The 15943-nt window shown below is 33.5% G+C and overlaps 1 protein-coding gene across 4 annotated transcripts; it reads left to right on the top strand.

The window, feature by feature from the left end:
* Window positions 1-1141: 1141 nt before the first annotated feature.
* On the top strand, window positions 1142-9879 carry LOC105778044 (calcium uniporter protein 2, mitochondrial). 4 transcript variants are annotated; one of them, XM_052622884.1, is made up of 4 exons: window positions 1142-1810; window positions 2528-2752; window positions 4700-4836; window positions 8852-9879. In XM_052622884.1, exons 1-3 carry the CDS (start codon window positions 1238-1240, stop codon window positions 4796-4798), a joined length of 897 nt encoding a protein of 298 aa, XP_052478844.1. In that variant the 5' UTR covers window positions 1142-1237; the 3' UTR covers window positions 4799-4836; window positions 8852-9879. The 4 variants fall into 4 exon arrangements, with proteins under 4 accessions (XP_052478844.1, XP_052478845.1, XP_012457064.1 ...); XM_052622885.1 differs by having other exon boundaries at window positions 9449-9833; XM_012601610.2 differs by lacking the exon at window positions 8852-9879 and having other exon boundaries at window positions 4700-4967.
* Window positions 9880-15943: the final 6064 nt, after the last annotated feature.

Genomic DNA, 15943 nt, shown 5'->3' on the forward strand with positions numbered 1-15943 from the left:
AATACCAAAATGGATCACCATAAAATATATATTTTAAAAACATAGAAGTAAATACCGAAATGGGTTTACAAAAATAAATACGAAATGAGTTCACAAATGTTTTTTTTGGATTATTGTGGTAAAAGAACTACATTTTACAAATGTTGAAGATATGTTATGTAATAAAAATTTGTTATTGGGATAAAAATGAAAAAATAAATAAATGAGATTTTTTTGAAAAAATATGTGTAAAGATATTAGTAATTCTTTAAATTACGTTGTTATTGATTTGTTTTATGTGTAAAAATATTAGTAATTCTTTCAAAAATAAAAAAAAATACAAAATTTACACCATTTAGACCATTTTTTTGCACCAAAAAATATTAGTGTCGCCCATCTCTCTCCCTCCACTCAAAAATCAACTTTTTTATACTGGTGCTGCCCATCTCTCTTCCTCGATCCCTAAAAGATATTTTTTTTATATTGGTGCCGCCTATCTCTACCCGTCCACCCTTAAAAAATCATTTTAAAAAACATATCATTTTATAATGATTTTTCAATTATTGTGTTAGACAAAACATGAGTGTCACCCATCTCTCTCCCTCCACCCATTGAAACTATTTCAGGCACCTTATTTTTATAAATAATAATATTAACCTACCATTTCAATATTTAATTTTTCCATAAAAAAACCTTATCTAGAAATCTCTTTATGAGTACAACAGTGACTTTAATTTACAATACTGGAAGTAATTATTTAAAAGAAGCAGTCAATCATTAAATTTAAAACTTTTTCCTATTACATTTTTAAAACATATGTGGCAACACGTTTGCGTGAAAACATAACAGTCTACAGTTTCACTTCTGTGTTTGGCTGTTAGCTGCCCTGTCAAAAACACAGAAAATTTCCTATGTAAGCCACCCTATTCTATTTACCATGAGTCCCTCACCTACAACCACATAGATCAATATTTTATACCGGCTTTATGCAAATCAGAGGCGCCAACGCTAAAGTTTTCATATGATCCGACGGCGTTTGGAAGTTCAAGCTTAGCCATCCACGTGTAGGGTGATTAAGTCGCTCTCTTCGATATTTCCCATCTCCGTTCTTATCTTTTTTGTTCATATTCTTCCATTGTTGGACACTATAAAATGGCCAATTCTCCATTTCCTTGTGTCAAACGGGCAAAGGTTTTAAATCTTCTCCACTCTGAAAAAAAAGGGCTTATTTATTATTTTATTTTATTTTAATTTCATCATGTTCAAGAAAACCTTGGTGGAGAAGCTTTTTAATATTTCGAAAATGTCTTCACAAGCTCTTACTAGATGCCGCACTTCTTCGTCAACGGCTCACAATCGAGTTTTGCAAAATGTAACCACCATGGTGCCCGATCAAGGAGACTTTAAAGCTAACGTTAACAGTAATGGAATGTGCCGACGGTTTCTTCATGAAGGAGCTATGCATTCACCGGCAATAAGGAAGCTACCGATGGGAGAGAATTTAATGGAGACGTTAAGGGGAATTGGCACGTCAAAAGACCGGATCCGACTGGAGGGGTTGAGCCCGCATTTGGAGGAGAAAACGACGGTGCAGGAGGTGGCGGCACTGTCGAATCAGGAAGCAGAGAAGTTGCTAAGAGTGGCGCTGTTGGAGGTGATGAAAACGAGGCTGAGAGAGACCGGGAAAAACTGGATTCCCTATTCAAACTTCATTCGGATTTGTGAAGAATGTTTTTCGGATCCGAAACTAGGATTGGAGTCCGCCAAATTACTTGAAGAGTCAGGGGGCGTCATCGTCTTAGGAAACCTCGTCTTTTTGCGACCCGAACAGGTGGCTTTACAACTTTTTCGCAATTAATTATCTCTTTATATTCCATTTTATTTAGATTTCGCTTAAAGATTATACCATTACAATGAGGGGGGAGAAAATGATAGTTTCCGAATTTCAATTTCATAGATTTTTTTGCTCGAGGAGCAGTTGTCGAGAACGGATACTGTTTTGTGTGCGTCTGCGTGTGTTTTGTCTTTTGTATTTCTGGACCGGATTTTCACCCAATATAAAGCACAATTTTCAGTTTTCAACATTTCTGGTGGACCCTGGGTTCCTGGGATAGAGATGTTTCTCACCGACTGCCTTTATCCATACCAGTATTTATTAAAAACAATTAGTGAAAAGGTTTACTATATTAAATTTTAATTTGATTGGTATTGATATGAGAAGATTTATTTTCAAGTGTGATAAAATGTGTTTATCAATTTTATCTAATTTTAAGTATTGTATAAAAAAAATAAAACAAAATTTTGATTTGATGATAAATGATATTAAATTTAGTCCACTGTTTTACTTGGCCCCCTAACATTTTGGCTTGTGGAGGGTGGGGAGGGAAATTTGGTTGTTTAGAAAATTGAAATTGTTGTAGAGATAGGTATGGTGAAATCTGAAAGGTAGCATTCTTTCATTTTCATGTTAATTTTGGATCCCTAATAAAAAGGTACCGGGAAATTGAATTGAATCCAATTATTATTATTTTGAATTTTGTGATTGTAGGTAGCCAAAGCTGTGGGAGGTTTGATTCCTTTACAGAGACCAAATCCAAATGACCCGAGAATAAAACAATTGTTAGAAATGGAGACGCAAAAGGCTAAAATTGATTCAAAAGCCAATTCATTGGTCCGTCGAGAACTATGGGTGGGTCTAGTCTATTTGGTGGTTCAAACCGCGGGGTTCATGAGGCTAACCTTTTGGGAACTGTCATGGGATGTCATGGAACCAGTATGTTTCTTCTTCACATCCATGTATTTCATGGCTGCCTATACATTTTTCCTCAAGACATCCAAAGAACCTTCTTTTGAAGGGTTTTACCAAAGCCGGTTCACCACAAAGCAAAAACGGCTCATTAGAGCTCACAATTTTGATATGGAGAAGTATGATAAGCTGAAGAGTATGTTTTACCCACATTCTGAGCAGGTCAAGATTGGTGATTGAAAATGATTGTTAGGAGATTTTGTTTTTAGGATTTGGGAGTCGCTTTCTCTAACATGTTGTCCCACCCCTTTTCCCTTAGTTCTTGAAAGGCATTTCAACCTAAATCTCTACAAATATCTTAACTAACACTAGATGATTAGCCATAAATCAGCCTTAACGAAAATCTTAAGCAATATATTGTGGCTTAAAATTGAGCCCGGAGCTATGAACTTTTAAAGGAACCATGGACGTCCACGCATGCATTTAATTAGACAACAATATCGGACATGAGTTTGAGTTTGTGTTTGACACTCAAACCTGTGGCTTTTATGAACTTTTAAATCAACAATGGACGTCCACAAATGCATATAATAAACATCCAGCGCTAGGCTGGAATTGCGCTATTAGACTTAATTGACGTTGGGTTTTGGGTTTAGTTAACTGCATTAGACATCCTTAAGTTATAGGTCAAATTTTAAATCCATCTCTAAATATAATTCAAATTGAGTTCTTAACTATAAATATCATTCCAATCAAGTCACTGTGTTAGTCATTCCATTAATTTTCTATTAGATGCCATTTGGTGACATTAGAGGTATCCGTAGGTTGGGCTAAAGTCCGATTTCAAAATGTTTCAAGCTAAAACCTATTTTTGAGTTGGCTCGATCTGATCCAAAGTTTGTTTTTATTAAAAAATTAATAAATTATTAAAAATATTTTTTACTCGATATTTATAATTAAATTAAACTTCTAAAAATAGTTTTTAGTATTTAAAATTAATTCAAACTAGGTTGAGTCAACCCGATGTGTAAAAATCTGTCCAACCCCAGCGCAAGTCGAGCTAGGCCTATCAGGCCAATGAGCTACTCGATCCTTGGACAAGTCTGGGTGACATGTGTCACCATTTGATTGTGGAATATTTTTTTTGTTTTTGTTTTTCTTTTTAAATAATAATTTGTTGTAATTAACTTATTTTTATATTTAATCAAGTATAAAATTGTTTATTCTTTAAATTATAAAATATTCTTATATAGTCTTTTAGAATATTTATTATTGGAAATAAAGTTTTGTTAAATTTATAAGAAATAAAATGGGTTTATATATTTTAAGTAAATTCTTTTAAAGTCATTATTATTATTTTCAAAATAATTGTCTTATCAGTTACATGAGATTCTTTTTTGAAATAATAAGCTGACATCCATTAAGTAAAGGGAGAAACACCAAATGTCAAATCATCAACAACTATCTGGGAAACAACAAAAGACAACACCCGCATTAAAGAAAATCTGGCTAACCAGAAAACTAACCCTAAAGAAAAACCAAAAAAGACCAAAATAGAAACACAAAAGAACTCCTTTTCGAATTAGAAAACCCAAGAGACCAATTGAAAACTCTCGCAAAACTGCATCACAGTAGCTGATAGAACAACAATGCGCATCCAAAGGGAGAAAAAAGTTTGGTAGCCAAATTCGGGGTGAAAGATGAGGGTTTTCGAATAGACCAAACCTAAAATACTCAAATCAGGCATTCTTTACCTAACGCGTCCAGTCCACCTCTACTATCCTTTCCACCATCGCCGGCACCTTCTCGACCTAGAATCTTGTTGATTGAAACCGTCAACCCTCCTTTGCCAAGGAATGCACCGCATAGTTTGCATTTCCTCACATATGCAAGAAAGTAGTGTTATAAAAAAAACTCAGATAATCTTTAATGTCTCCAACAATTGGACTCAGAACAGATTTGTCCTTGATGTAGGTGTTCAATCGCTTAATGAAAGTCAAGAAGTCGCCTTCCATCTGCACCTTACGAAAGCCCATATCAATTGCATACCAGATAGCTTGTTCAGATGCCTGAGCCTCAGCTATAAACGCATCTGCTACATGATCTGTTGGGTAAGTACATGCCTCCATAATCTGCCTCAAATGATTTCGTTCTAAGATTCCTGAGATAGCTGAGTGTGTCTTTGAATTATAAGAACTGTCAAAATTAATTTTAATAAAACTAGGGTCAGGTCGTCTCCAAATCTGTTGCAGAGTGGGTACTGTGATAACCCTGATATGACTGATTTCTTCAATTTCACGTAGATAACTGAAAATAAACCCCACTAATTCATTCACTGTCTTTCGAACACCATCATGAACAAGTCGATTCCTTGCTAACCAGACCGCCCATAGGGCAATTGCCAATAACTTCTTGGACTTCTCATTTGCCACACGAAAAGTTTTATCCAACCAGGATCTGTATTCCGGGAAAGATGAGACAGGGGGGAGCATAAGGTTTAACCCTTATATTATTTGGCAGGTGACCGAGCAAAATCTTAATAAGCGATCAACTAATTCCAACCTAGCTTGGCACATAGGACATATTGTAGAAACATGCATATTTCTTCTGTTTAGATTGGCATATGTAGGAATGTAATCATTTTAAATTTTCCAAAATGTAGTTTTTACTTTACCAGGTAACTGTAACGTCCACAATGCTGTATAAAATAAGCTATTACTTTGGATCATGCTATTAGGATAGGCATCTGGTATTTGTAATTTGTTTAGTAGTAGTAATTTATAACCACTCTTGACTGTGTAATCACCCATAACCTCACACTTCCAAACCATCGTATCTGTTTGCTCCAACTTGGCAAGTGGGATATTCAAGATACAATCAACTTGGTCCCCATCAGTGATGGCACAAACGATGTCTTCCTTCTAGGTACAGTGTCTCGAAGTGATCAATTGGTCTACCGTAGTGTAATTGATATCAATATTGTGACAATTAATTCTACCATTTCTAAGTCTAGGAATCCAGTAGTTGTTCCAAATGTTTACAACAAATCCAGTACCTATGCAACATCCCATTCCTCTTTCAATCAGCCCCCTAATAGCCAGAATACTCCTCTAGGTAAGAAAATGGTAAGAACCTACCTTAGATGATTCTAAAGTGGTATAAAGGAAATAACGCTATTTAAATACCTTAGTTAATAAGCAATTTGGATGTTTCAAAATTACCCAGTATTGCTTAGCTAGTAAAGCAATAAATTACGAAACCCCAACCCTCATTGCAACTTCGAGTAACATAACATTTGCTAGGAGCTCAAATGAATTCCTTTCAGAGCTTTAAAGTTTCTCCACCAGAACCAATTGAGAATATTTTCCAACTCAACACATAAAGATTTAGGTAAAATGAAACATTGCATGATATAAACTGGAATGGATTATAAAATTGATTAATCAAAACCTTCTTCCCTCATGTGGATAGAAAACGCATATTTCAGTTTTCAATTTTGGATTGAAATCTATCAACATAGGTAAAAAAAGCTCGTTGTTTATTTTTATCAACCATCATAGGTAGACCTAAATCTAGATTTGTTGAGATACGGACTCCCAGTTTTTCCCCCACCAGACACTTCTCACATTCTCCAATATTTGCTCGAAACTATAAAAAAAAAATTATCATAATTTCTGACCAGACGCTTTCTCATACTTAGAGATGACTGAGACAACCTTTTCAGCTCATTGTTTTTGTTGCATACCCGAAGATTATACAATCCTTTGCCTATTCGCAGACCATTTATCAATCCTTCGAATTTAGCCGCATTCAAAATGGTTGAGAAACCTTCTGCACATAGTAGTAATTCAAAATGGTTGAGAAACCTTCTGCACATAGTAGTAATAAGTAAGGACTGAGTGGATCACCTAGACGTAACCCAACTGATGCTAAAACCCCTGCTTATCCCGACCGTATAGGAAACCGACGCCACACATCTCATAATTAAAGTAACCCAATCAGTATGAAAACCCAAATGAAGCATCATCCTAGCTAGAAAATCCAATTTCACTCGGTTATAAGCTTTGCTCATATCCAATTTGAAAGCAAAGTTACCACTCTTTCCCCAACGTCTAGTTTTGAGCAAATGCAAAACCTCATCGGCAATCAAAACATTGTTAGATATTTGTCTTTCGGGTATGAAAACCCTTTGAGTTTTAGTGTGTTAAGAAGCCACTCATCCTGTTGACTAAAGCTTTGGCAATAATTTTGTATAACACATTGCAAAGACTGATAGGTCGAAATTGCATGATAGTACGCGGTTTACTAACCTTTTGGATGAGGACGATGTGAGTTTGATTGATGTCTTCCAAGTTAATGTCTCCCTGAAGCACAATAAGAGAAAATGACGTGATGTCTTTTTCCAAAATCTATTAATATCATTGAAAAAACAATGCTGAAAATCCATCCATTCCTGGGCTTTAAGAGGGGCCATATCTTTGATCGCTCGCCATATCTTCTCTCGAAAAGGGTTCAATAGTGTAATATTCATCTCATCTGAAATTTTCTTTTCCACTTTAGCGAAAATCCATGAGGTATCTCTAGCTTCGGAGGCTGTAAACAATTTTCGAAAATATTCTGAAGCTAATTTTTTGATCCCATCTTCATTAGTCACCTAACGCCCCTATCATTTACCAAACCTCAGATAGTATTCCTTTGCTTTTTTCCATTAGCCAACTGATGGAAAAAGGTAGTATTGCGTTCGCCGTTAAAAAGCCAATTGATTCAAGCTTGTTTTTCCCAGTAAATCTCCTCCATATCAACTTCAATGTTTAACCTTAATTGGATTTTTGTCAACTCAGCAAGGGTGTCATCATCCAGATCTTTTGTAATTAATTTATTCAGCCAATCCTCATACTCTTTTTTTTCTAGTTTATCGAGATTTACGAATAGAATGAATCTATTTGACAAGTTTTTTTTCCTAAATTCTCAAGCTTCATCGATACAGGTTCTGCAGTTGACTCCCAATAATCTCGTACTAATTTCTCACATGAATCCTCTAAACACTATTCAACATTAAATTTGGAAGGTTTCCGCCAGCTCCCCCTTGTATCTATCATAAATTGGCAATGATCAAAGATTGAATGACTCAGGTGAGCAATTGAAAAATTTAAGAAACAATTCCACCAGGCTGAGTTCGCAACCCCTCGGTTTAGCCTCTCTCGAATATGGTCGAAACAAACCGGCCTCGTTTCCAAGTGAACCAACACCCTGTAAATCTCTAATCATTGAGCTCGTAGTCAAGAAGCACTGATCTGAAAGTGGCCATACTCTTTTCCGCTTGGTAATGACTATCTTGTTTCTAAAAAAAATAAACAATTTCATTAAAATCACCCATAAAAGCCATGGTAAACTTTGGTCTTGACCTAGTTGCTGAAGTAGTTCCCAAGTTATCTCTCTAAGTCATTCTTTAGGGTGTCCATAAAACCCAGTAAAACGCCAGGGAAAGCCATCATCATTATCTTGTATCACAACATAAATGTGATGTTGTGAGTAGCTACGTAAAGTCACTACGGTATATTGCCTCCACCCTAATGATAAATCATCCTTATAACCATCGGCACCAACATCAATGCCCTGTTGAAACCCGCACTTCCTTTTAATTCCTTCCATACGACGCACACTAATTTTTGTTTCCATCAAAAATAGTATTTAAAGACTAGTCTCTTTCAGTTTATTCTTGAGATGATGAACTGCCCGTGGCTTCCCCATCCCACGGACATTCCAACTAAGGACTTTCATTGCACCCGGCTGCCCTAGCTTGTGCAGCTAGTCGATAAGTCTTTATTGTCGTGCAAAACACTTGTTTCCTCCAAACCCGAAATAGAAGATATGTTACAAATAGTTCTTTGTCTTTTTTTCCCTTCATCCATTTGGATTGGGCTATCTTCTCAATCCGACCCTATCTCCATAAGCCAACCTTATTAACCATGTTAGTGCGTAAACCTACACCACTCAAAATGTTACCATAAAAATCCAAACAAATCCTTTTATTAGTGGCGCCAATTATGAGATTGAGATTGGAAACAAAATTCCTAGCAAGAGTCCTTAAATTATGCTACATTGATACTTTTTCCATATCCGCAGAACGACACATCGTTCCATCTGATTCATGCAGCCACCGATTGATGCCCACCAGTCCTCATCCCGTCGGAGCTCTTAGAATGATTCCCAAGTCAAAAATAATCTAAGTCGGATCAACCCTCACCCGCACCGGAATAAGCTTTCTCCATGTCCCAATTTGCCACAAATGAAATAGAAAAGATTAAGTTTTTCATATTGAAAACGAGCGTAGTACATTTGCCCTCTCAACAGAACCTTCTTCTTCTGTTTAAAAGGTAACCATACATCAATATGAACTCGAACCCGTATGAAACGTTGTATCCCTATAGAAGGAACCCGAGTATCATAATCTAAAAATTCTCCCAAAAAAGCCTTGAATCTCCTTGTCATTGTTTCCGACATAATCCCCGGTGGTAGATCATGTATTTGTACCCAAAACAACACATGATGGAGAGACAATTGTAGGGAATCCTCCCCAATTTCTAACTTTTGCAGTAAGAGGAGATGATTGTTAAAGAACCACGACATTTCGTTAACCACCCTGTTTATATCAACAACATAAAAGAATTTAAACAAATAACCTTTCTCCCATAAATCAATAATGGCAATTCCCCCAATTAGTTGCCAGAGATCTGCTGAAGTGTTTCACAGTGATGGGAAATGAACCACACTATCCGTTAAACAGAAGCCCACCAGACAGAATTGCAAATCATCACTAGAATCTTTTGGATTCTCCTAAAAGGCCTCATCTTCTTCATCTGTAAGATGCATATACACCAGTTCATCCTCTATTGGAGTACTAAAGCGTATGAGATGGTCAGAAAAACCACCAGGAACTGAAAAACAACCAAAGCGTGTCAAAATGATAGAAGAAAAATCGTGCCAGAGAAAACAACAGATGAATATTATAGTTTTTCTCTTTTTTTGAGGTTTTTGAAATAGTCTTTATTTCCATATTTACAATGTTTCTAATTCATTCTATGAATGTAGATAAGAAATTTACTTTTTTTTTATATGGATTTGAAGAAATATTTATGTTGTTTTTTCTTATTGGGTCATTAATCGTTTGACCCTCATTTTAATCTCTGCTTACCTTATTTTTTATGATAAATTAAATATGCTTTAAGGTTGACTTTAGACATAAAATTGTCTATTTTGTTGATTGTTGTGATATTTGATAAATTTTGGTATTATTAAGTAACAAGAGCAATGGTCAATTTTCGGAGTTTTTATCCATGTTCGACATTTATATGATAATGCCCCTTAAATTTAGACATTTATATGAGTTCATTTAACTTTTTATTAGAGAAAGTCCAATACTTTATCCAAACCATTAAAACCCAACCTATAAAGTCAAAGGTAAACTCAAACAGTCCAAGTTAGTGAACCGAGTCAAATTGGGTAAAAATGTTCAGATAGTTTTTTTCCTTTATACATGGAATAAAGGACAAATAAAAACGTAAGCATGAAAAGTAAGACATAAGAAACTAATAGTATTTTGTTGGAAAATCCGGTTAAGTGAACAGTTTTCACTTATATAAGTTTAAAAATTTTAAAAATCGAGTCAGTTTTTTATAGCAAAAAACCTTTTTTTCTTAAAATTACTTGTATTTTGTGTGAGATGAATTTAAATTGTTCTCGACTTTCAACCGAACAACATTTTCCGCTATCCTCGTACCCAGGTGCATGGTTAGGGAACTAGCAGGGACCACGACCCCCATAAAATGGAAAATTTTCCATTTAGGCCCTTTAAAATTTTTAAAATTTTAAATTAGTAAATGTAAAATTGAACTTTGGCTCCCCTAAAAATGATAAAAAATTGATTTAATCCTTTAAAAAGTATAAAGATATAAAAGCTATTACAATGGTGAAATTTCATTTTTACTATTGTAAAAATTACAATTTAATTTCGACCCTTCTAAAAAAAATTCCTAGCTTCGCCCCTGCTCGTGCCTTGAATTGTGTCGAGTGTGGGCTCAAGAAATCCAAACCAAACATAAAATAAGAAACGATTTAATTATTTTTAGTGGGAAAATAATTTCTCTCCATAGAAATCAGTAGTAATTGTAATTCCCATAAAAAAAATTTATTCTTAGAAAATAAATTTATTCTTAGGAAATAAATTATCACTACTTTTTAGCAGAATAACAATATTTGAAACTTGTGAGTTAAAACTTATGTAAATAACTTTACCAGTATCATCCATTTATTATAATGAAAGATAGGAAAATCCTAATTGAATAAGAGTTATACAAATAATATTTATTTAATAGAAAACACTCCCCTAGTCTAACTAGGGGAGTGATGGGCAGCACACCCTAGTAAATGTTACTAGGGTTGCCACCCCTCATTTATCATATGAGGAGATTGAGTCTCTCATGTATTAGGTTCAATTATATGTGCTTCTTAAACTTTTGACCTAGCACTTTATAATTTAATTCAACTCAATATTTATTTTTTATTATAAAAATAATTATTAATTAATTAATTAAAATAAATTAATTTTCAATTAAATAATTTCTCAACTAAATTCTAATTCCGTTAAACTTATAACAACTTTACTGTAAAATAATCTATGAGAAAATATATTTAATTTAATTATTCGATTGAATTCATAATGACTAAATAATTTAATTACATTTTCAAACTTCAATTATTTAATTATAATTAATTAAATAATAATTCGAAAATCTTAAATTAATTCTCAAGTCATTTCTCTACTTAGTGAAAAAATGCACTCCTTTGTGTTTGTGGCTCATTTCTCTAACTTCAACATTTCCATTCATTTTTGTTCATTTAGTTCTATATGCAATTCGTTTCTTATTCCAACGAGCTAGCGAAGAGACCGATTGGACATATATAAGTATGACTCAAATAATTTATAATTAAGTTTCAATTTTTCGTCTATTAATCATAAACTTATTTAGTCACGAAGTCATTACACTAGAGTATCATGACTGAGCTCTTCCTAATTACATACCATTACGAAAGTTACTTAATCAATATTCGTGTAATGACTTTGTCATAAGTGTGTTGCCCTCATAGGATATCCTTAATCTTTTTTGGGTAAATTTGTTCTCCCAATATGATATTATTTTATCTCATGATGATCATTGCATCATCCTTCATGAAAAGTTAATTACAATCAAATAGTAATCAAATCATTTCTCACAAAGATAAATGACTCGTTGTCACATTTACTTTTCATCTATCATGTAATGTCGATGAGAGGATATCATTTACCCTTTAGTCAGACTATGAGTTCCATTATTATGAACGATGCTACATGCCACAAAATTCATACACCCAACTTATCATCTTTCGACTCCTTATCTATTTGAACTGAGGCTTTTACTTACATCAAAGTAAACGAGTCACGCATACATAGTTTTTTGCCCACTTAAGATTTAGGTATGTCATACTATGAATGTCACAAGTGAATCAACCCATAAACAGATTTAAGATATATTTTACTTGAGTCATGTTCGATATACTATCAGTTACATCTATATTTCTATCTTCTAGGAGTCATTTGATTCAATGCTCAAAACAAAGTATATCCCTAATTAGACTTGATAGATGACATATTATTCTTTCAATTGGTTTACTCATTCCGATTAAACTAAAGATATGTTTAAGTTTATCTACTAATACAAGTTGTCTTTCTATATTATGATTTGAACACGTAATACTACTTAGTATTAGTTAAACATTAGATAACCAGTGAGACAATATTTGCTTCCATTTTGCTTTGCGTGAAAAAACATTGAGTACAATATACAAAGGGTATTACTGTAATTAATGGATATTATTAAACCAATTTTTCGAAAAATAAAAGTATATTTAGATGAAAATACTACATTAAGGACACTAAATCCCAACAGTCTCCCATTTGCATTAGTGAAGTAAATGAGTCATACTTCACATTATCATACCTTTTATATGTTTCCCCATACTCCTAGCCACTAGAGTTTTGGTTAAACAAATCCACAAGGTTGTCATTGGATGCAATTTTGGTTACATCCACTATTTCGTCAAATACTATTGTCTCCCTTATGAAACTTTCTATCATTGTGCTTTGCCTTCATGTGGTTTCTTTGGCGTTTAGCTATTTCTGCATTATTATAATGTCATAGCTTTATTCATACCTCATATTCGACCTCCATAGTGAAGTTAGTAGTGCAACCTAGTTTGACACTTATTCACACTATGGACTTATCGCCTAGGACAATGACATAGCCCGATGTCGATTTCTTCAAATCTCAAGACATTTAGGAGTCAAAATCGATATAACTGATAAGAGTAAGATCTCCTCCGAAATACACAAGCATATAGTCTCTTGTTCTCCGTAAATACTTGAGTATATGTTTAATTGTTTGCTAGTGTCTTGGATCGAGATTCGCCTAATATAGACTTACCAATCCTACTACGAAACATATATCTAAAAGTGTGATAGCCCGAAATAGGGCCTAATCGGAATAGTGGTTTCGTAACCACAAATCCGAAGTGAAATAATTTAATTTTATAAATTTTTATTAATTACTGATTGATTGAAATATTGTGTGAAAATATGGATAGAAAATTTTAATGATTTAGTGCCTAATTGAATTTTTAGGACTAAATCGAGAAAAATGCAAAGTGTGTCTAATTAGTGATTAAATGACTTAATTGAATTATTGCATGAAATTGGAAGTGTTTATGTGGCAATTAGACCATAAATTAGTGTTATGGACACAAAAGGGTATTTTTAGAAAAATATCTAAGTAATGGGTCAAGGGCATTTTTGTCCAAATTGAATAAAAGACAAAATAAAGTGAAAATAAGTGTCCATCTTCTTCAAAATCAGACGTTTGCTGCCAAAAAAATTCATGTCACCATAGCTAGGGTTCTTAATCTTCCTAAGCTCAATTGTAAGTGATTTCTTGCCCCGTTTTTAATTATTTTTGTATTTTTATGCTTATTGATGCTTGAATTTCATGTTTCTACCATTTAATTTAAATGAAATTGAGGTTTAAAAATTGAACCATTCATGATATAATTGTAAATTGATTAGTGATGTTAGATAATGAATGTTTGAAGTGTTAATTACAAGTTTTACTAGATGAATTTCAATGAAAATGTTGAAATATGGCTAAATTGTGAAAGATGGTAAAGTGTGCATAAAGTTGTGATTTTGTGAAATTGAGGGCTGTTATGAGCATGAAATATGATTTAGTGAAGTTTGAAATTTAAGAATTTAGTGAATTTTATTTTTACGAGCTTAGGGACAAAAGTGGAATTTTGAAAAGTTTTGGGGAAAAATGTAAATTTGCCAAAATGTTGTGTATGAATTGTATTTGAATGAAATGTTGATAAAATGTATTAAATTGTGTTAATATAGATCAAGAAAGAAGAAATAGTGCAAGTGATGGGGAAAAGAAAGTTATCGACTAAATTACAAAAATAGTCGTTTTGCATCCGAGGTAAGTTATGTGTAAATAATAGTAATATATTTTATAAATTGTGAATTTATTTGATATGTGAATCAATATTGAATGTGGAAGGAAAATTGTTCATGAATTATTCAAGTGTTAAAGTGTTGAAAATAAAGTGTTAAGTGTGAATTCCGGTTGAACTTAGGAATAGAAGTGGATACAAGTGACATGTCACTAGAGATCGATGTTACTGATGTTACAGTGAGTCTCGGGTCTTGGGTGATCTAGCATGTGTTGCGACACACGACAGCTTGTGTGAGCAGGCTCGTGGACATTTCAGTGTTATTGATCGGTGGTAGCTTGGCTACGTTTGATGGTAACCGGCTACATTTCGATGGTAACCGGCTACATTTCGGTGGTAACCGGCTACATAACGATGGTAACCGGCTACATATCGTTGTTGCACTTATGTGCTAAATCTCTACGTATCTGTGTATATTCCGAGTGTTCAACGGGATTAATGATGGGTTAAAGTGAATATGAAATGAAGTGTGTATGCGGTACAATTGAAAGAATTGAGCATATGTGATAAATGTTAAGTGTGAAAATGTATATGCAAGTGAATTGGTAAGATTGTGCATGTGTAAGTGATTGAAATTGCTAAGAAATGTTTTGATTAGTTATATGTTAAAAGTGTTAATTATTAAATGAGTAATTATTGTTTACATGTAACTTACTAAGCTATTTATAGCTTACACCTTTCTTTCTTTTCCTTTGTTTTATAGTGATTTGAACTTGATCGAATTGGGGATCATCGGAGCTCGTATCACACTATCATAATCATCTCGGTATTATGTGATTTTCAAAATGTTTAAACTATGGCATGTATAGGGTCTTAATCATTTTGAGCATGTTCAAATGATATGGCTAATATTAGCTATTGAAGTAGCTATTAAAGAATATGTTTTGGTGTTATGTATGTTAAAATGGTAACTAATTCAAAGAAGCAGTTTCTTTAACAGCAGCAGTGACGTGAATGTGAAAAATCACCATAAATAGTAGAAATGGAATTAGAGAGTGAATTATATATGGAATTAAATCTTATCAAGTCTATTTTTATATGAAAGAAACGGTGTAGGCAAAGGAATTCTGTATTTTGAGATATTTGAATTTTAGTGAGTTAGGGTCAGAATGGTTTTGAAGTCCCTGCTCGACTTTGAAAAATCATTATAAATTTTCTGAAAGAATTATGGGTCATAATTTATATGTGTAGATTTCTTAGTGAGTCTATTTTCAAAAGAAACAAACGATAACCTTATATGAATTCTTTACAAAGTGATAATACTGTACTAATTGGCTAAGTAAAAATTTGAAAATTATATGGTAAGTAGGAATATGAGTCTAGTTTAGGAAAATTCTGATTTAAATTTTGAGTTTCAGTAGCTTGAGTTATAAGTAAATTAGTGCGATTCTGCAGTGGACAGTTTTGTTGTGAAGCAGTGAATTTAATTTTAAAAGCAAATTTTTATGCTCTGAATTTGTAAGTTAAATTGGATAACATCTCGTACTCGATTCCGGCGACGGTCTCGGGTAAGGGGTGTTACAAAAAGTGTACATAACATACATGATATTTGTTACTGTCGAAGCATTAGAAACCTTTCTCATTTACTTTTTTTTCTTTTTTGTTGTTTTAGGACAATCT

The sequence above is a fragment of the Gossypium raimondii genome, chromosome 10 (genome assembly GCF_025698545.1).
Source record: "Gossypium raimondii isolate GPD5lz chromosome 10, ASM2569854v1, whole genome shotgun sequence".
Taxonomy (NCBI): domain Eukaryota; kingdom Viridiplantae; phylum Streptophyta; class Magnoliopsida; order Malvales; family Malvaceae; genus Gossypium; species Gossypium raimondii.

Bases quoted from the DNA above. Each gene is read 5' to 3' on its own strand.
- LOC105778044 (XM_012601608.2), top strand. From the start codon at position 1,238: ATGTTCAAGAAAACCTTGGTGGAGAAGCTTTTTAATATTTCGAAAATG. The intron at 1,811-2,527 runs GTGGCTTTACAA...TTGTGATTGTAG, and splicing joins TCTTTTTGCGACCCGAACAG to GTAGCCAAAGCTGTGGGAGG.